General features: G+C 41.6%; 2 protein-coding genes across 2 annotated transcripts; both read left to right on the forward strand.

Annotated features, from left to right (window-relative positions):
- The first annotated feature begins 1,636 nt into the window (after positions 1 to 1,636).
- LOC111043320 lies at positions 1,637 to 6,367 on the forward strand. The gene has a single exon (XM_022328233.2). It carries the CDS (start codon positions 1,637 to 1,639, stop codon positions 6,365 to 6,367), a length of 4,731 nt encoding a protein of 1,576 aa, XP_022183925.2.
- Positions 6,368 to 6,396: 29 nt separating this feature from the next.
- LOC120355849 lies at positions 6,397 to 8,151 on the forward strand. The gene is made up of 2 exons (XM_039444579.1): positions 6,397 to 6,684; positions 7,102 to 8,151. The coding sequence occupies exons 1-2, from the start codon at positions 6,397 to 6,399 to the stop codon at positions 8,149 to 8,151; spliced, it is 1,338 nt and encodes a 445-aa protein (XP_039300513.1).
- The last annotated feature ends 9,210 nt before the right edge of the window (positions 8,152 to 17,361 follow it).

Genomic DNA, 17,361 nt, shown 5'->3' on the forward strand with positions numbered 1-17,361 from the left:
CTTTTTCCTCAGCCATACAGTGAATTTGATTTAGTTTGTTGTTCTTCAGATAATTGGGAATATTATCTTACTGCTCAACATCTTCATTCAAAACTGCATCACCATTGACATCTTCACTGTCAGAGTTTGAAGGTTAGGTTTGAAAAGTAAATGAGTATTGTTACTTGTCAGTGAATATTGTTACCGGCAATATAACTTCGGCAGTTTCCCTCTTATATCTGTCGGTAAGTTGGCTGTGTGTTTTGAATCAACCGCGCTCACCCATGGCCATCTAACATGCCACTGCCATCAGCCGCAATGATATCGCCAAGCCCATTGTAGATGGCACTGCTCTCTCTCTCGGCTTGTTCCACTCCCCACTACTACTTCGCCCGTTTCCGCTTTGTCAAGATGGCTTGTTCTAAAACGTGCACTAACGCTACCAATTTTTCCTCCCTTTGAAAGAACTTATAAATGTACGACCTCTTCGCTGCGACATGGGCCCATGTTTTCCCCCCAGCCAGTGCAAGTGATTTCTTATTACAATAACGTGCTACCGCCTACCCGAACGAGAAAACCGCTGTTACAGTCCACTGCGAACCCGCCATCCTTGTACGAGAAGCTTCTTAAAGGTAACGACTTTATTTTGAGCTACTAAGTAACGTGATTTGAAGCCCATTACATTGGCTCTAACACGATTCTGGTCCAACCGAGCCGCATGAAATTATTACGATCGACCTATGGATGAATCTTCAATTATTTTCGCATTCTTCGAATTTCTCAAGGTTGAGGTTAGATGAATCGAATCAGTAGCGTGCAAGCATCGACTATCGAAATATCGATCATTAACCGTCATCAATCATCGAGATATCGACTATCGACTATCGATTTTACTGAAACATCGACCTAGCCTCAAAATTTTGTTTACAAAATTATTTTTTGAACTGTTTTTGAATGTTATTTCGCTGAAATGGCCGAGGTACTCTTGCTCAACAAGCTAAAACGCACTCAGCTGTCGCTTTGCGCTTTAGCCAACAAATATGAATTTGAAATACCGATAAAATTATGCGATTATTATTTGGACTTAAACAAAAAATTTGAAAAATTAGCTGATGATTTTAACAACCTACAACGTGATGAAATGCCTTTAGCTACTTTGACCGAATTCGATAACGTTCAAAAGGAATTTCAAGACACTTTTGATCAAATTAAATTAAAAGAAGAAGTAAATACCTGCACTCCTACTGAATCTAAAGCGTCAAATTTTATCAAGCCGCAATTGTCCATCCCAGTATTCTCTGGAGACATGGAGCAATGGGCTTCCTTTAAAAACGTATTTGAAGCGGCTGTACATAATTGCAAAGACTTTTCAAATGATGAAAAATACTATCTACTTGTATCCTATTTACGTGGAGACGCCTTGTGCTTAGTTCAAAACTTTGCTGACACTGAAAATGCATACAAGCTTGCCTTCGAAAGTTTGCATAACCGATATGACAACAAACGCTATCGAGCTTATGCCTTATACAGCAAAATCACAAACTTTCAGCCGAAGGGCAGTCTTGTTGAAGTACTTAGACATTTTGCCATTGAATTAGGCTCAGCTAAGCAATCACTATTTAATTTGAAATTGAACCATGCTGATTTCTTAATAACAATGATTTGCCTTCAGAAATTGCCTAACGCTGTAAGAGCCAAATTTGAGAATTCTTTGGGCCCTGACGACTTACCTGCTTTTGACCACCTGATGAAATTCATTTCCAACCAAGAAAAATCGCTGGAGGTAACCGCCATCAATGAGGTGAGCGAACAGTTATCTAGTGCTAGTTACACCGCTATACCAACCGCAAAAGTGAAGACTGAAGATCATTCACAAGTAGTAAAACCGCAATTTACTGAAAACAAAAGTGGCAGCAATCTGTGTGTACTATGCAACATTCCTCATCCATTGTACAAATGTGAGCGCTTTAGGAAGGAACCTATCAACAAACGAATGGATATTGTCAAGCAAAACCGCAGATGCTTCGGATGCCTCGGGTCCCACCTCAAAGCCAAATGCAATTCACTGTCCTCTTGTCGTGCATGTAAATCAATCCATCACCATACCCTGCTATGCAAAAATAATGAGAGTTCACAATCCTTTTTAATTGCTGAACGCCGACCAGATCGCTACCCTTCTGGCTCTCATAATAGGCCTACCATATCTAGTTACCAACCAGCTTCCACCTCTGGAGGTGCTAGCTGTCGCTCCCCGCCACCAGGATTTGAACCAATGTCAACACAGCGGTTTACCGATGACATACACTCATCACAATATGTAAGTAATTCATGTTGTACCGATTCGAGAATCCCGCAAAACACGGCCAGTCCCTCACGGTCTTCTTCGTCACCTTTTGGCACAGCGCCTGTGACCAATATCTCAACCCCAACCCGCAGTTCATCCACCGGCATGCCGGACACCTTCAGTGGCTGTGCACAAGTGAAAGCTGTACACGCTTCTGCTTTACTGGGCACCGCTATCGTTGCCGTTGTTGATCAATACAACCGATCACAATTACTACGTGCTGTATTGGATTGTGGCTCCATGAGATCGATTATCACTACCCGAGCTGCCCAGCAACTTGGTATCACCATCATGCCCGCACGCATTCAGATTAATGGTATCTCTGAACAAGCGACCGCTGTAAAAGGTACCACTCATTTGACACTGCTATCTCGACCGCAGTTTAACACCTTTCTCCAAACTGAAGCCCTTGTCTTAGAGCAAATAGCTGGTGACCTACCCGCTTTTCCAATCAGCAGTGAGCTCAAAACCTCACTTTCACATTTGGATCTCGCTGACCCTGGTTTTGACCAACCCAATAGGATAGACCTCTTGATTGGAGCTGACATTTATCCTAATGTATTTGTTTCTTCCGCCAATGCTATTATACCAGGAAATCCCGCTGCCTTCGCCACTATATTTGGCTATGTTCTGAGTGGAAAGCTAAATATTGAGGACTCGCCTGCTCCGCTTCATCAGATGCAACTTATCTGCACCATGTTTGCCCGCGAAGAACCGCTTGCTGAGGTCATGAACAAGTTTTGGGAGACTGAAGATGTCCAAATAAATGCGAAACTCTTATCACCTGAAGATGAACTCTGTGAACAGCTCTATGAGTCCACTACCTACCGCAATGATGAAGGCAGATATGTAGTCGCACTCCCCTTCAAGCCTAGCGCGCCTGTTCTTGTTTCAAACCGCAAGCAAGCTTATCGAAGTCACCTTGGATTATTAAAACGCTTGGAAAATTCTTCGGAACTAAAGAAGAAATACGACAACTTCATGACAGAATATCATGAGCTTGGCCATTTGGAACTTGCCAAATCCGCTTCTGACTATGTGATTCCACACCATGCAGTTTTTAAAAATAAGGACCCCACTCAGAAAATCAGGGTGGTGTTTAATGCTTCCAGCAAGGATACCAATGGGCATTCACTAAATGAGAATTTGTTACCAGGGCCAAAACTGCAGTCCAATATTATTCAAGTATTGACCAAATTCCGCACTTACAAGTACATTGTCCTTTCTGATTGCAAGCAGATGTATCGCCAGATTTTGTTAAGGCCTGAAGACTGCCGTCACCAACATGTTTTTTGGAAACCTAATTATCATGAACCTGCAAAAGAATTTGAACTTAAAACCGTAACCTATGGGCTTACTTCCAGTGCTTATTTAGCGCAACGCACATTGCAACAACTTGTCAAGGATGAAGGAGAAGCATTCCCTCTGGCAAGTAAAGTTTTAACAAGTCAAACTTATGTTGATGACCTGCTGGGAGGAAGTAACAATTTTTCTGAAGCACAAACGCTTATTTCTGAACTGATTGAGTTATTGTCGCTTGGCTCCTTTGAACTTCGGAAATGGAACTCTAATACTCCTGAATTGATCGCTAACTTGCCTGCAGAATTTTTGGAAAATCAAGATTGTATGTTTGATGACAACGCTACTGCAAAAGTTCTTGGAATTGTCTACAGCCCGCTCGCGGACAACTTTCGCTATTTCATTTCTCCTTTTAATGGGCAAATCACTAAAAGAACCGTTCTATCATTCATCGCTCGAGTCTACGACCCCCTTGGGTGGCTCACTCCTCTCATAATGCTGTTCAAGCTATTCATGCGCACGCTGTGGTCTCAGCAATTAGCTTGGGACACTGAGGTTCCAGCCTCACTTCGAGCTCATTGGGAGCTGATTACCGCTGAAATTTCCCGTTTGGACAATGTTGTAATCCCGCGTTTACTCGCCTGTAACCGCTCTACTACCCGGCTGCTTGGATTCGCCGATGCCTCCGAAAAGGGGTTTGCTGCTTGTATATATATTCATGAAGAGACTGAAAATAGATATGTTAACTGCCGTCTCATAGCCGCCAAAAGTCATGTCGCCCCGCTGAAAACTATGACAATTCCACGCCTGGAATTGATGGGTTGTTTGCTGCTTGCTCGTTTACTATCCGCCATCTTACCTACGCTGTCCGAATATGATTTACAAGAAATTCGACTCTACACCGATTCCAAGACTGCCTTGGATTGGATCAACACACCCACATACAAATTGCAGATTTTTGTTGCCAACAGAGTACAGCAAATTACTCAGTTAACAAAACTTGAGTCATGGCATCACGTTACTTCTGCTAACAACTGTGCAGATATTGCTTCGAGAGGCTTGACTCCCGCTGAAATCGTCTCCTGCCATGATTGGTGGCACACTACCAATGCGTTTCGTTGTCTCGCCACTGACTTTCCCGTGTCCAATCATCTTGTTTCCAACATTGTACCTGAGATGAAAACTAACCCGCTGTACATTCTCGCTACTGTTGAAGAACCAATTGAGAATCGTTTGTATACCGCTATAGAACGTGTATCCAAATTTGGAAAGCTATGTCGTATTTTTGTCTACATACTAAGATTTGTCAACCGCATCAAACCAGCCCGTTATGAATATCGCTGCAAAATAGTCAAACAGATTGAAACCTGTGAAACGCCTGCCTCAATTGACACCACCGCCTGTGAAGCTGAAATAGCTAGAAAACTCATTGTTCATGTTGTGCAACGGGATAAATTTCAGAAGGAAATAACAGAGTTGAAAGCTGGAAAATGTCCTAAGCATCTACTAACGTTGCAACCGTACATTGATGATTACGATTTGATACGCTTATCTGGTCGTCTTGAGCACGCTCCGATTTCTAGTGAAGCTAGAAATCCATTATTGCTGCCGAAAAATGAGCATGTATCCTCACTCATCATTCGACACATACATCTTCAAAATTGTCATGCCGGTCCCCGCACCACACAAGCAGCTGTTTGCCAACAGTATTGGATAATCTCTGCCCGCAATCAAGTTCGCCGCATAATACATCAATGTGTCATTTGTAACCGCTTTTGCCGCACCAACCTACAGCAACGTATGGCCCCGCTACCTGCTGAACGAGTCACCGCCAATAGACCATTCAATTTAACTGGCTTGGACTTTGCTGGTCCTTTCTCATGCAAAACATCTTTATTGAAACGCACACAAACAACAAAAGGTTATCTGTGCATATTTGTATGTTTGACCACCAAAGCTACTCATCTAGAGTTCCTGTCCTCGATGTCTGTCAACAACTTCATCGCCGCTCTACACCGATTTATTGCCCGCAGAGGTGCGCCGCACACTCTGTTTTCAGACAACGCTAAGACTTTCACATCCGCCGCAAGAAAAATGTATGAGTTAGAAAAACTCTTGAAGACGATGCCCTCTGAAGTGAAGTGCTTTCTGTCTAACTACGGCATAAACTGGAAGTTCATTCCCCCTTATGCTCCGCATCAAGGAGGCATATGGGAAGCCGCCGTCAAATCCGCCAAAACACTGCTACACCGCTGTATTGGGGACACAGCTCTTACATACGAAGAGTATGACACCATTTTCGTTAGAATTGAAAGTATTCTAAATAGTCGACCGCTTACAGAATTGTCCTCTGAACCTGCTGAAGCTGCCTCCGTGCTCACTCCCGGGCACTTCCTAATTGGTAGACCTCTTACCGCACCACCGCAACCCATAGAGACGAAGGAACTATTGGTCGCACGCCGCTGGAGACTTACAAACCAAATGACCCAATATTTCTGGAATCGCTGGTCCAAGGAGTACCTATGCACCTTGATCAATCGCACAAAATGGAAAACCGCTGAAAGAAACTTGCAACTTAACGATTTGGTCATAATCAAATCTGTCAACACCTCTCCTCTCAGCTGGCCGTTAGGCAGGATTATTGCGCTACACCCTGGTAAAGATGGACTAGTACGTGTAGTCACTATCAAATGCGCATCTGGGAACATTGTTCGAGACATACGCAAAGTTCACCGCATCATTTGAAACCTTCTACAAGTTACCGCACACACCGCATGAAGACCGCCTCGCTCACATCCGTGAGGATTGTTATTGTCTACACCGCTGCTACTGTCTACACCGCCGTTCCTGTCTACACTGCTGTTTCTGTCTACACCGCTGCTCCTAGCTACACCACTGTTCCTGTCTGCGCCACCTTTCTGGTCATTTGTGCAACGCTCTCACTGTGTATTGTCACCGACCCGCTGGAGATTGTTTCCACCGCTATGAAAAACTGTTCGTTTTTGAGGGGGGGGTATGTTACCGCCAATATAACTTCGGCAGTTTCCCTCTTATATCTGTCGGTAAGTTGGCTGTGTGTTTTGAATCAACCGCGCTCACCCATGGCCATCTAACATGCCACTGCCATCAGCCGCAATGATATCGCCAAGCCCATTGTAGATGGCACTGCTCTCTCTCTCGGCTTGTTCCACTCCCCACTACTACTTCGCCCGTTTCCGCTTTGTCAAGATGGCTTGTTCTAAAACGTGCACTAACGCTACCAATTTTTCCTCCCTTTGAAAGAACTTATAAATGTACGACCTCTTCGCTGCGACATGGGCCCATGTTTTCCCCCCAGCCAGTGCAAGTGATTTCTTATTACAATAACGTGCTACCGCCTACCCGAACGAGAAAACCGCTGTTACAGTCTCGCTACTGTTGAAGAACCAATTGAGAATCGTTTGTATACCGCTATAGAACGTGTATCCAAATTTGGAAAGCTATGTCGTATTTTTGTCTACATACTAAGATTTGTCAACCGCATCAAACCAGCCCGTTATGAATATCGCTGCAAAATAGTCAAACAGATTGAAACCTGTGAAACGCCTGCCTCAATTGACACCACCGCCTGTGAAGCTGAAATAGCTAGAAAACTCATTGTTCATGTTGTGCAACGGGATAAATTTCAGAAGGAAATAACAGAGTTGAAAGCTGGAAAATGTCCTAAGCATCTACTAACGTTGCAACCGTACATTGATGATTACGATTTGATACGCTTATCTGGTCGTCTTGAGCACGCTCCGATTTCTAGTGAAGCTAGAAATCCATTATTGCTGCCGAAAAATGAGCATGTATCCTCACTCATCATTCGACACATACATCTTCAAAATTGTCATGCCGGTCCCCGCACCACACAAGCAGCTGTTTGCCAACAGTATTGGATAATCTCTGCCCGCAATCAAGTTCGCCGCATAATACATCAATGTGTCATTTGTAACCGCTTTTGCCGCACCAACCTACAGCAACGTATGGCCCCGCTACCTGCTGAACGAGTCACCGCCAATAGACCATTCAATTTAACTGGCTTGGACTTTGCTGGTCCTTTCTCATGCAAAACATCTTTATTGAAACGCACACAAACAACAAAAGGTTATCTGTGCATATTTGTATGTTTGACCACCAAAGCTACTCATCTAGAGTTCCTGTCCTCGATGTCTGTCAACAACTTCATCGCCGCTCTACACCGATTTATTGCCCGCAGAGGTGCGCCGCACACTCTGTTTTCAGACAACGCTAAGACTTTCACATCCGCCGCAAGAAAAATGTATGAGTTAGAAAAACTCTTGAAGACGATGCCCTCTGAAGTGAAGTGCTTTCTGTCTAACTACGGCATAAACTGGAAGTTCATTCCCCTTATGCTCCGCATCAAGGAGGCATATGGGAAGCCGCCGTCAAATCCGCCAAAACACTGCTACACCGCTGTATTGGGGACACAGCTCTTACATACGAAGAGTATGACACCATTTTCGTTAGAATTGAAAGTATTCTAAATAGTCGACCGCTTACAGAATTGTCCTCTGAACCTGCTGAAGCTGCCTCCGTGCTCACTCCCGGGCACTTCCTAATTGGTAGACCTCTTACCGCACCACCGCAACCCATAGAGACGAAGGAACTATTGGTCGCACGCCGCTGGAGACTTACAAACCAAATGACCCAATATTTCTGGAATCGCTGGTCCAAGGAGTACCTATGCACCTTGATCAATCGCACAAAATGGAAAACCGCTGAAAGAAACTTGCAACTTAACGATTTGGTCATAATCAAATCTGTCAACACCTCTCCTCTCAGCTGGCCGTTAGGCAGGATTATTGCGCTACACCCTGGTAAAGATGGACTAGTACGTGTAGTCACTATCAAATGCGCATCTGGGAACATTGTTCGAGACATACGCAAAGTTCACCGCATCATTTGAAACCTTCTACAAGTTACCGCACACACCGCATGAAGACCGCCTCGCTCACATCCGTGAGGATTGTTATTGTCTACACCGCTGCTACTGTCTACACCGCCGTTCCTGTCTACACTGCTGTTTCTGTCTACACCGCTGCTCCTAGCTACACCACTGTTCCTGTCTGCGCCACCTTTCTGGTCATTTGTGCAACGCTCTCACTGTGTATTGTCACCGACCCGCTGGAGATTGTTTCCACCGCTATGAAAAACTGTTCGTTTTTGAGGGGGGGGTATGTTACCGCCAATATAACTTCGGCAGTTTCCCTCTTATATCTGTCGGTAAGTTGGCTGTGTGTTTTGAATCAACCGCGCTCACCCATGGCCATCTAACATGCCACTGCCATCAGCCGCAATGATATCGCCAAGCCCATTGTAGATGGCACTGCTCTCTCTCTCGGCTTGTTCCACTCCCCACTACTACTTCGCCCGTTTCCGCTTTGTCAAGATGGCTTGTTCTAAAACGTGCACTAACGCTACCAATTTTTCCTCCCTTTGAAAGAACTTATAAATGTACGACCTCTTCGCTGCGACATGGGCCCATGTTTTCCCCCCAGCCAGTGCAAGTGATTTCTTATTACAATAACGTGCTACCGCCTACCCGAACGAGAAAACCGCTGTTACAGTCCACTGCGAACCCGCCATCCTTGTACGAGAAGCTTCTTAAAGGTAACGACTTTATTTTGAGCTACTAAGTAACGTGATTTGAAGCCCATTACATTGGCTTGTTGTAGAATTTCAGGGCTGAAATCCTGCAACTGGCCTGTGATCAGTGGAGTCCTCTCCTAGGGATATCCAACAGCTCACTGCCCCTGGTGTTGTGGCGGTGGATGTCACTATGGGCAGCTAGAGTATGCTGTATCTTCTTTACATACACCAAGCACAGGAGGATGTAATGGCTGAAGACAGTCAGTGCACCAAGGCGAGAAAAGATGGGCTTACAGTGGGCAAGATGGTCGCTGCCTGTTATAATTCTTAAAGCTCTCTTTTGCAGCCTCAGGACATCAGCAGCCCCTGCCGAACGACCCCACAGGAGCAATCCATAAGTGATGTGGCAATGAAAGAGAGCGTGATACATCATTAAGAGTTACCTCTCTGTCACCAGGCCCCTCATCCTGAGCAACAGGAAGCAAATGCGGGAGAGTCGGCTGGTTACCTGCTGTAAATGACTGTTCCAGCTGAGTTTGCAATCAAAGACAAAATCCAGTAGCTTTACTGGATTCTGAGGGTCACGCAGTTCTCATGACAAGCTGCAGACGATCCTTTGGGTCTTGTCCTCATTCAGCTAGAATCGATTAGCAAGGAATCATGAAGTGGCAGATTGAAGATGCTCTGCAGACGTTTCCAAAATCCGCTCAAGCTCAGCAACCGATGACAGAGGTGATGCATCATCCGCAAACATCAGAGAAGAACCATTGTCGTCGAGGTCGTTTATCATGACAAGGAGCAGTGTAGGCCCCAGCACCCATCCCTGAGGAACACCAAAAGCCACCAGAAGGGTCTGGGAGTTTGCACCACTGAGGGAGACAAGCTGAGTCCTTCCAGAAAGGTATGAGCCCAAGATATAAAGGGCCGAGTCCCTTAGACTGTAGAAACTGAGTTTTCTAAGTAGAATGTGATGTTCCACACAGTCGAAAGCTCAGCTCAGATCACACAGAGCCAGAGCAAGAGACTCACCATCCTCGAAGGCAGCATCAATCCGCTCAGCCACATGGTCGACTGCACCCAATGTTGATCTCCCAACTCGGAAACCTAACTGCATGTTGGAGAACAGGCCATTCTCCTCGAAAAAAGCCTCCAGCTGAGGCTTTATCACTGCCTCAATCACCTTGCCAAAGACAGGAGTTATGGAGATTGGCCTGAAGCTACGAAGGTTCTCACAATCACCCTTCTTGAAGACTTGGACAGTTCTTGATGTCTTCAAGAAATCAGGAGAATTTCCTGAGGAGTAGTGGTTGAGGCTTGATTTCCTTAAAAAAACACGGGAATTAACACGGTTCTATAGCCTGATGTCCTCCTTGGCATTACTTCAAAGACAATGTATGTCATTGAGTTTTCAGCACCAGTTAGGACAACATTGTCACCGAAGAGGAGGAAAACAGACAAAATATCAAGACTTATTAATAGAGCTGTCATAATTAAAATATCTATTCATATTCATACACAACTAACTTACCCCATGCAGCACATAGCACAGTTTGCTTTGTTAAATAAAACTTGTGAACAATGCAACATTTAGCAGAAACCTTATTATTATTCAATGATTCTATTAATCTAAAAGTTATAAAATAATTGTAAAACTAAAAAAAAATGATGATAATATTGTCATTAGATTGAAAAGGATAATTAGAAAGAATTAGATATGCCTAATATCATATTGTATTGTAAACTTTATTATTAGTTTTATATATTGTATTATTTAATAAATAATTCACAGGAGTCTGTCACTTTATCATAAACTGTAGGTAGTACATACGGTAATTGATTAAAAGTTGAGGGAAATTTCTGCTAAGAAACACTAACATTTAATCAATACTAGTGATGTATAGCCTACCTGAATTTTTAGATTAATCTGTCAAAAGTCAACAACATTATTATCAATTTGGAAATTTCATGCCACTTGCTGTCTTACCTTTTTTGTCCAATTGGTTTGGTCCAATTTTACCTGTTCCTATTGGCAAGTCATTGGTTCCTCATTCTATATCTTGATGTTGAATATGAATGGGACTAGTAAATAGTGAATAAAAATCTGGTGTGGCGCACTCACACAACTTTCCTTGCCATTATGAAAATTGATCACCTGACATTAGTGTAAACGCGCATCTCAAGTCAATGATCTGAGCCAGCTGGTGACAGGTCGATAACGCTGGATACACACGAGATCTACTATCTCTACATAGTGAATGATTTAATAGAATCAACAGTTGCCAACAGTTTGCAATTGAATAATTACATTTTCTCAAATTTCAAGCTTATTTTTAATTTTAGGTGAAAATGTTACTGGACATTAATTGAAGAGATGTCCATGCTCAATCGTTTCCACTAAAAATTTTCCGTTTAAATTATATCTCAGACCTGACAATTGGAAATCTAAAATCAATTTTTGCATAGATGGGGCGGAGCTCCTGAAGTTTTTACAGATATGGGAATTGTGGCAGTTGATATAGCTTATCAATGACTATTTTAGGTATAAATTTGATCAAAATCGTTGGAGCCATTTTCCAGAAAATCGTGAAAAACCCTGTTTTTGACAACATTTTCGCCATTTTAGCCGCCATCTTGAATCGCATTCGATCGAAATTGTTCGTGTCGGATCCTTATAGTGTAAGAACCTTAAGTTCCAAATTTCAAGTCATTCCGTTAATTGGGAGATGATATATCGTGTACACAGACGCACATACACTCATACACACACACACATACAGACCAATACCCAAAAAACACTTTTTTGGACTCAGGGGACCTTGAAACGTATAGAAATTTAGAAATTGGGGTACCTTAATTTTTTTCGGAAAGCAATACTTTCCTTACCTATGGTAATAGGGCAAGGAAAGTAAAAAGTCCAATGCAGAGCACATTGAATTATAATTTAGTGGACTCTTGCTACTCATGAAAAAATATTACAATAACTTGAAATACATGTAGGCCTACATCAAGATGAATTATAACCATCTACAAAATAACATTGCCTACACCAATTATTTGATTATGGGACAAAGATATTATTACCCTATCAAAATTGATAGTTTAATACACTTTCCAAAAGTAAAATTCCTACAGAAAAACTTAAAGCTAAAATACTTATCTTGACTACAATACATCGAAAAACTTTTATTATTTTATTTTCTGATATAAAGATAGCTCTTTCAAACACATTTATTACACAGAAGGTGGGTGCTTCACAATATTTAACACAAAATAGGCTACACTTTATTCTCACATGAGAATACAAAATTTTATTCAATTTAAATCAGTTACACTAAGACCAGTTTCAATTTCAACACTACAGGTCAGCCATTTTTCTGCAGAGAAGGAAGCCACAAGACAACCACAAGGCCAACGCCCAAACAAGGAAATTCTGTCACACAGTACCAACAGTATATATGTATACAGCCCCCTACACACTTCAAGACCAGACTTCAGACGGTCTGAGTCCTAGGTCTGCTGTGTGTAGGGCTATCTTCAGACCGATTAAATGCAGATATAGTTTGCTTTTTTGATAACGATGTTTATTGATTCAGCTTTAATATTTTCATTAATAAATAAACATAGCCCATCGCATTTTCAGTATTTACTTTTTCTTTGTATTGCTTTATAGCTCTGCAAATTGTAGTTAAACTGTGTGTCTTCTGTAATCCATGTCTCAGACAGAGCAATAACATGGAATTTGATATTCACATTACCAATATAATGCACCAATTGGTCAAAATTTAAATAATTTGTCAATAATAGAAAAATAAAACAGACTAGAATAAGATTGTTTATGCATGAAGACAGGATCATAAATGGTGGGTACACCATTTATCAAATAAAATATATAATATACATGAAATATCAACAAGCAATGACAAAAAATAGAAAGATAAATATAAAAATAATATGAGGAAATATATATTGCAAAAAATATCACAGATAGCTCACAAATTATTTTACTTTGCTTATTAGCATCAAATAATATATCTCGTGCTTCTTTAATAAGCATATATTCTGTCTATTTCTATAGCTCAGTTATCGACTTACTGTTACTTGTGGAATAAAATTTATAAATTGTTCTGGCCAGAGAATTCGAATTGTAGCGCCAGAATGCCAGACTGTAATTCTGGTCATGTAATTTTTGATCAGAAATTTCTTGTAAATTGTTTAAGTGTCGTGTGTGTGAATTATGAATATAGCAGCGTAAATAGTATTGAATTGAATTAATTTGAATCGGATTTGAATTTATAAAGAATCCAGTTTGAGCTTTGTTCAAAACACAGTGCATAGCCTGCAAGTTGAACGCAAAAAGGCAGCCTGGAAGCAAGAACCTGTCTCTTCCCAGATTTCATCCCACCCTGAACCTGACCAAAACACCTAATAAAGGCTTCAAAGGGCAAGTAGTCAAGATTGGAATGAATTTGGTGAGTTTTTGCTCTTTTTTATTGTTCATTAATGCAGAGTTTAACTGTACAAATAACCTGGCTCAAATTGAAGATTAAATTTTGCCCCTTGTTTGTATTTGATTATTTAAATAGTAAATTACAGTCCTCTGGTAGCTCTAGCCTGAGCTTTGTTCAGAACATTTTCTGATCCTGCCGAGCCGGGATGAATTTAAATTTGTAATTTGTTGATTAATTCACACACATTGGATTTAAGCAGTTTCGTATTTGTCCAATGTTGGCATGTTGAGAATGGTCTGATCCATGCTCAACTTAAGTTTGTTGTAGCCTTGTTCTAAGAGCAAGGTTTCTTGTCAATTTGTATTTGTCTGAAATTAAATTTATTTCAGTTAAAATTATAATTTCCTAAAAATAGGCTCATTGTGCTTTTTCCAGGAATTTGTTTGTTTGTTGGAATTTGTATTGTCCATTTTTTATACATGTTAGTGAAGGTTAATCACAAGCATGATTTTGTTTGTTCAATTCAACAAGTTATCATTTGTTTGTGAGTTGTTGGAAGAACATTATCTAATCATATAGTTTTGTCTTCATCAATAACTTATCTTGTGAATTGATAATCAAAGTTTAACTTTGATAATTTACTAACTAGTGATTCTTCCTTTCATCTAGTTTTGAACTCATTCTTGTTTTATTGTCTGTTGTTTGTATTGTCGGGGCTGAATTGTTTTGTGTATGAGTTCAAGATGGAGGAAAAATTACAGAAACAAATCAGGGTGCATCGCGCTAAACTGGAACAATTGTATGCCAGATTGCAAAGAATTTATGACCTGTCTAAAAATGTCTCTGATCCAAAAGTTGCTGAGCATTTTTCAATGTTGTATCCTCGGGTGTCTCAGACCATTTCAGATTATGAAAAGACAGAATTAGTGGTTAATGAGTTGGAACTTGAGTTGAATAAAGATCATGTTGTAGCATTCAACGACTCACACCTAGATCTGTTTCAGTATATTGAAGTAGTGGCTAACACTCTCAAACAGAGAGAGGCGACTGTCACTATTGCTCAATCTTTGGCAGCTACAGCAGCTAGTTCACAGCCTGTCGTGTCCGAGTCGGTACTGCATAAAATCGACCATCCGAAATTTGATGGGAACCAGACTCAATGGTCGGTGTTTTATGAACTATTTAAGGCATTGGTACATGACAACAAGAATTTGAACGATCAGCAGAAGGTCCAATATCTTGTAAGTAGACTTACTGGACAAGCAGCAAATATTTGTCATCATTTGCCACCATTGGCTAACAATTATCAAATAATTTGGCAGGCACTATTGACCCGCTATAACGATCCACGGGCGCAAGTCAATGCCTATTTCAAACAAATTTTTGAATTTCGTCCAATAAAATCAGAATCAAAGGCAGGTTGTATTGCGATTTTGGATGGGTTTTGCAGTTCAATCAATGCATTGAAGAGATTGCAACTCACTGATTTGTCAGACTCGATATTCCTCTATCATGGCTTGAGATTGCTGGATCCAAGTTCTTGTAGAAATTTTGAATTGGCCGTCCATGACAAGGCTATGCCAACTTATACTGATTATGTCAAATTCATTGAAAAGCAAATTAAGACTCTTCCTTCTGATGAGAAACAGACTGAATTGTTTAATATGAAGCACAAAAAGGATAATAAATCAAAGGTGTTTGTGGTTCAATCTAATGATTCATCTAACGATGCATCTAGTAAAAATCCCAATTGTCTGAAGTGCTCAAAACCGGGTCATCGGTTAGTAGATTGTGCAAGTTTCTTGAAAATGACTCCTTGGGATCATTATTGTTTGATTAAAGGAAAGTTTTGTTGTTTTCGTTGTCTTGATGTGGATCGTTTGAGTAGAAATTTTCGTAGTAAAACTCAGTGTGCTCAATGTCGAGAATCTCATCATTCTTTATTGCACTTTTCCAGATCAAGTTCCAATGAAGGTGTTGCGTCCTCGTCGAACTCCAAGGCAGGTGGCACATCACCTATTAGTTGTTGTTCTACATCCAACGATGTAGAAAATTTGACCATTGTGTTGTCAACCGTCACTGCACATGTTCAAGATTGTAATGATCAGCTTTGTGATGTTTGTTTCTTGGTTGACACCGGGAGTCAGTGTCATTTTGTTACAGCCAAATTGTGTCGGCGTTTGAGACTACCATTCCAGCCCATGAAAACCGTTGTTCGTGGATTCGGTGGTAGTACTAGTGAAGTTCAAGGTCGTACTTGTGTGTCGATTCAGTCGAAGTTGGATCCTACCATCAAGTTTTCGATGGATGCCACAGTGGTAGATAAAATCATCGACAAGTTGCCTTCTTGTGAAATCAACAGATCCAAACTTCATCATCTTGAAAATCTCACACTGGCTGACAACAAATTCTACCTTCCTAGTAGAATAGATGGCATCATTGGTGCGGAGTTAGTTCCTCACTTGCTACGTGGGAGTCCTTGTACAGGTGAATCGCACGAATTGATGACTGTTAATAGTGTCTTTGGTCACATTCTGATGGGGAGAGTGCCGATTCTCACTTCAACAACGAATGTGTCGAATTGTTTTACAGCCATCTGTAGTCCATTCGTTAGTAGTCCATCATTGGATAGTTTTGTGGAACGTTTTTGGGAGTTGGAATCTTGCCCCGCACCAAGCTGTCAACTGAAACCGGAAGAGTTGGAGTGTGAGGTAAATTTTCGGAAGTCTGTACATCGTGTGAATTCTGGTCGTTTTGCTGTTGCCTTGTCATTTGCGGAGCCGCCCAGCAGCTTGGGAGATTCGTATGCTGTCGCCGAACGCAGACTGCTGACTTTGGAGAGACGACTAGAGCTTGACAGCAATACTCGTATTTTATATCATGAAATATTGATCAATTGGTAAATTTTCGGAAGTCTGTACATTGTGTGAATTCTGGTCGTTTTGCTGTTGCCTTGTCATTTGCGGAGCCGCCCAGCAGCTTGGGAGATTCGTATGCTGTCGCCGAACGCAGACTGCTGACTTTGGAGAGACAACTAGAGCTTGACAGCAATACTCGTATTTCATATCATGAAATATTGATCAATTACCTACGTCAGGGTCACATGTCGTTTGTAGCAGATCACACAGACCAAAGTGGTTACTACATACCGCATCACGCCATCGTGAAAGCAAGCAGCACTACCACGCCCATCCGAATTGTATTTGATGCTGGTTCCAGAACATCATCTGGTTTGTCATTGAACCAGGTTCTTCATGCTGGTCCCAAATTGCAGACTGACATTTTTGTTTTGTTAGTTAATTTTCGTTTGTTCCCAATTGCACTAACTGCCGACATTAAACAAATGTATCAACAGATATTAGTGGAGGATTCCTGCCATCGTTATCAGCGTATATTGTGGAGATTTTCGCCGGAGGATCTAATCGAAATTTATCAGCTCAATTGTGTTTTTTTTGGTGTTTCAAGCTCTCCATATTTGGCGCTTCGCACCGTCCACCAGCTTGTAGAGGAGGATGGAGATCGTTTTCCAGCAGCCAAGGCGAGAATACCAGGAGACATGTTCATGGACGACTTAGTCACATCTGTCACCACAGAGTCAGAGGAGCTCCGTGAAGCTGGCCCCACCCATCAACAGATGTGGGGATGAAGGTGGTGAAT

Source organism: Nilaparvata lugens, unplaced genomic scaffold, assembly GCF_014356525.2.
Source record: "Nilaparvata lugens isolate BPH unplaced genomic scaffold, ASM1435652v1 scaffold4980, whole genome shotgun sequence".
Lineage (NCBI taxonomy): Eukaryota > Metazoa > Arthropoda > Insecta > Hemiptera > Delphacidae > Nilaparvata > Nilaparvata lugens.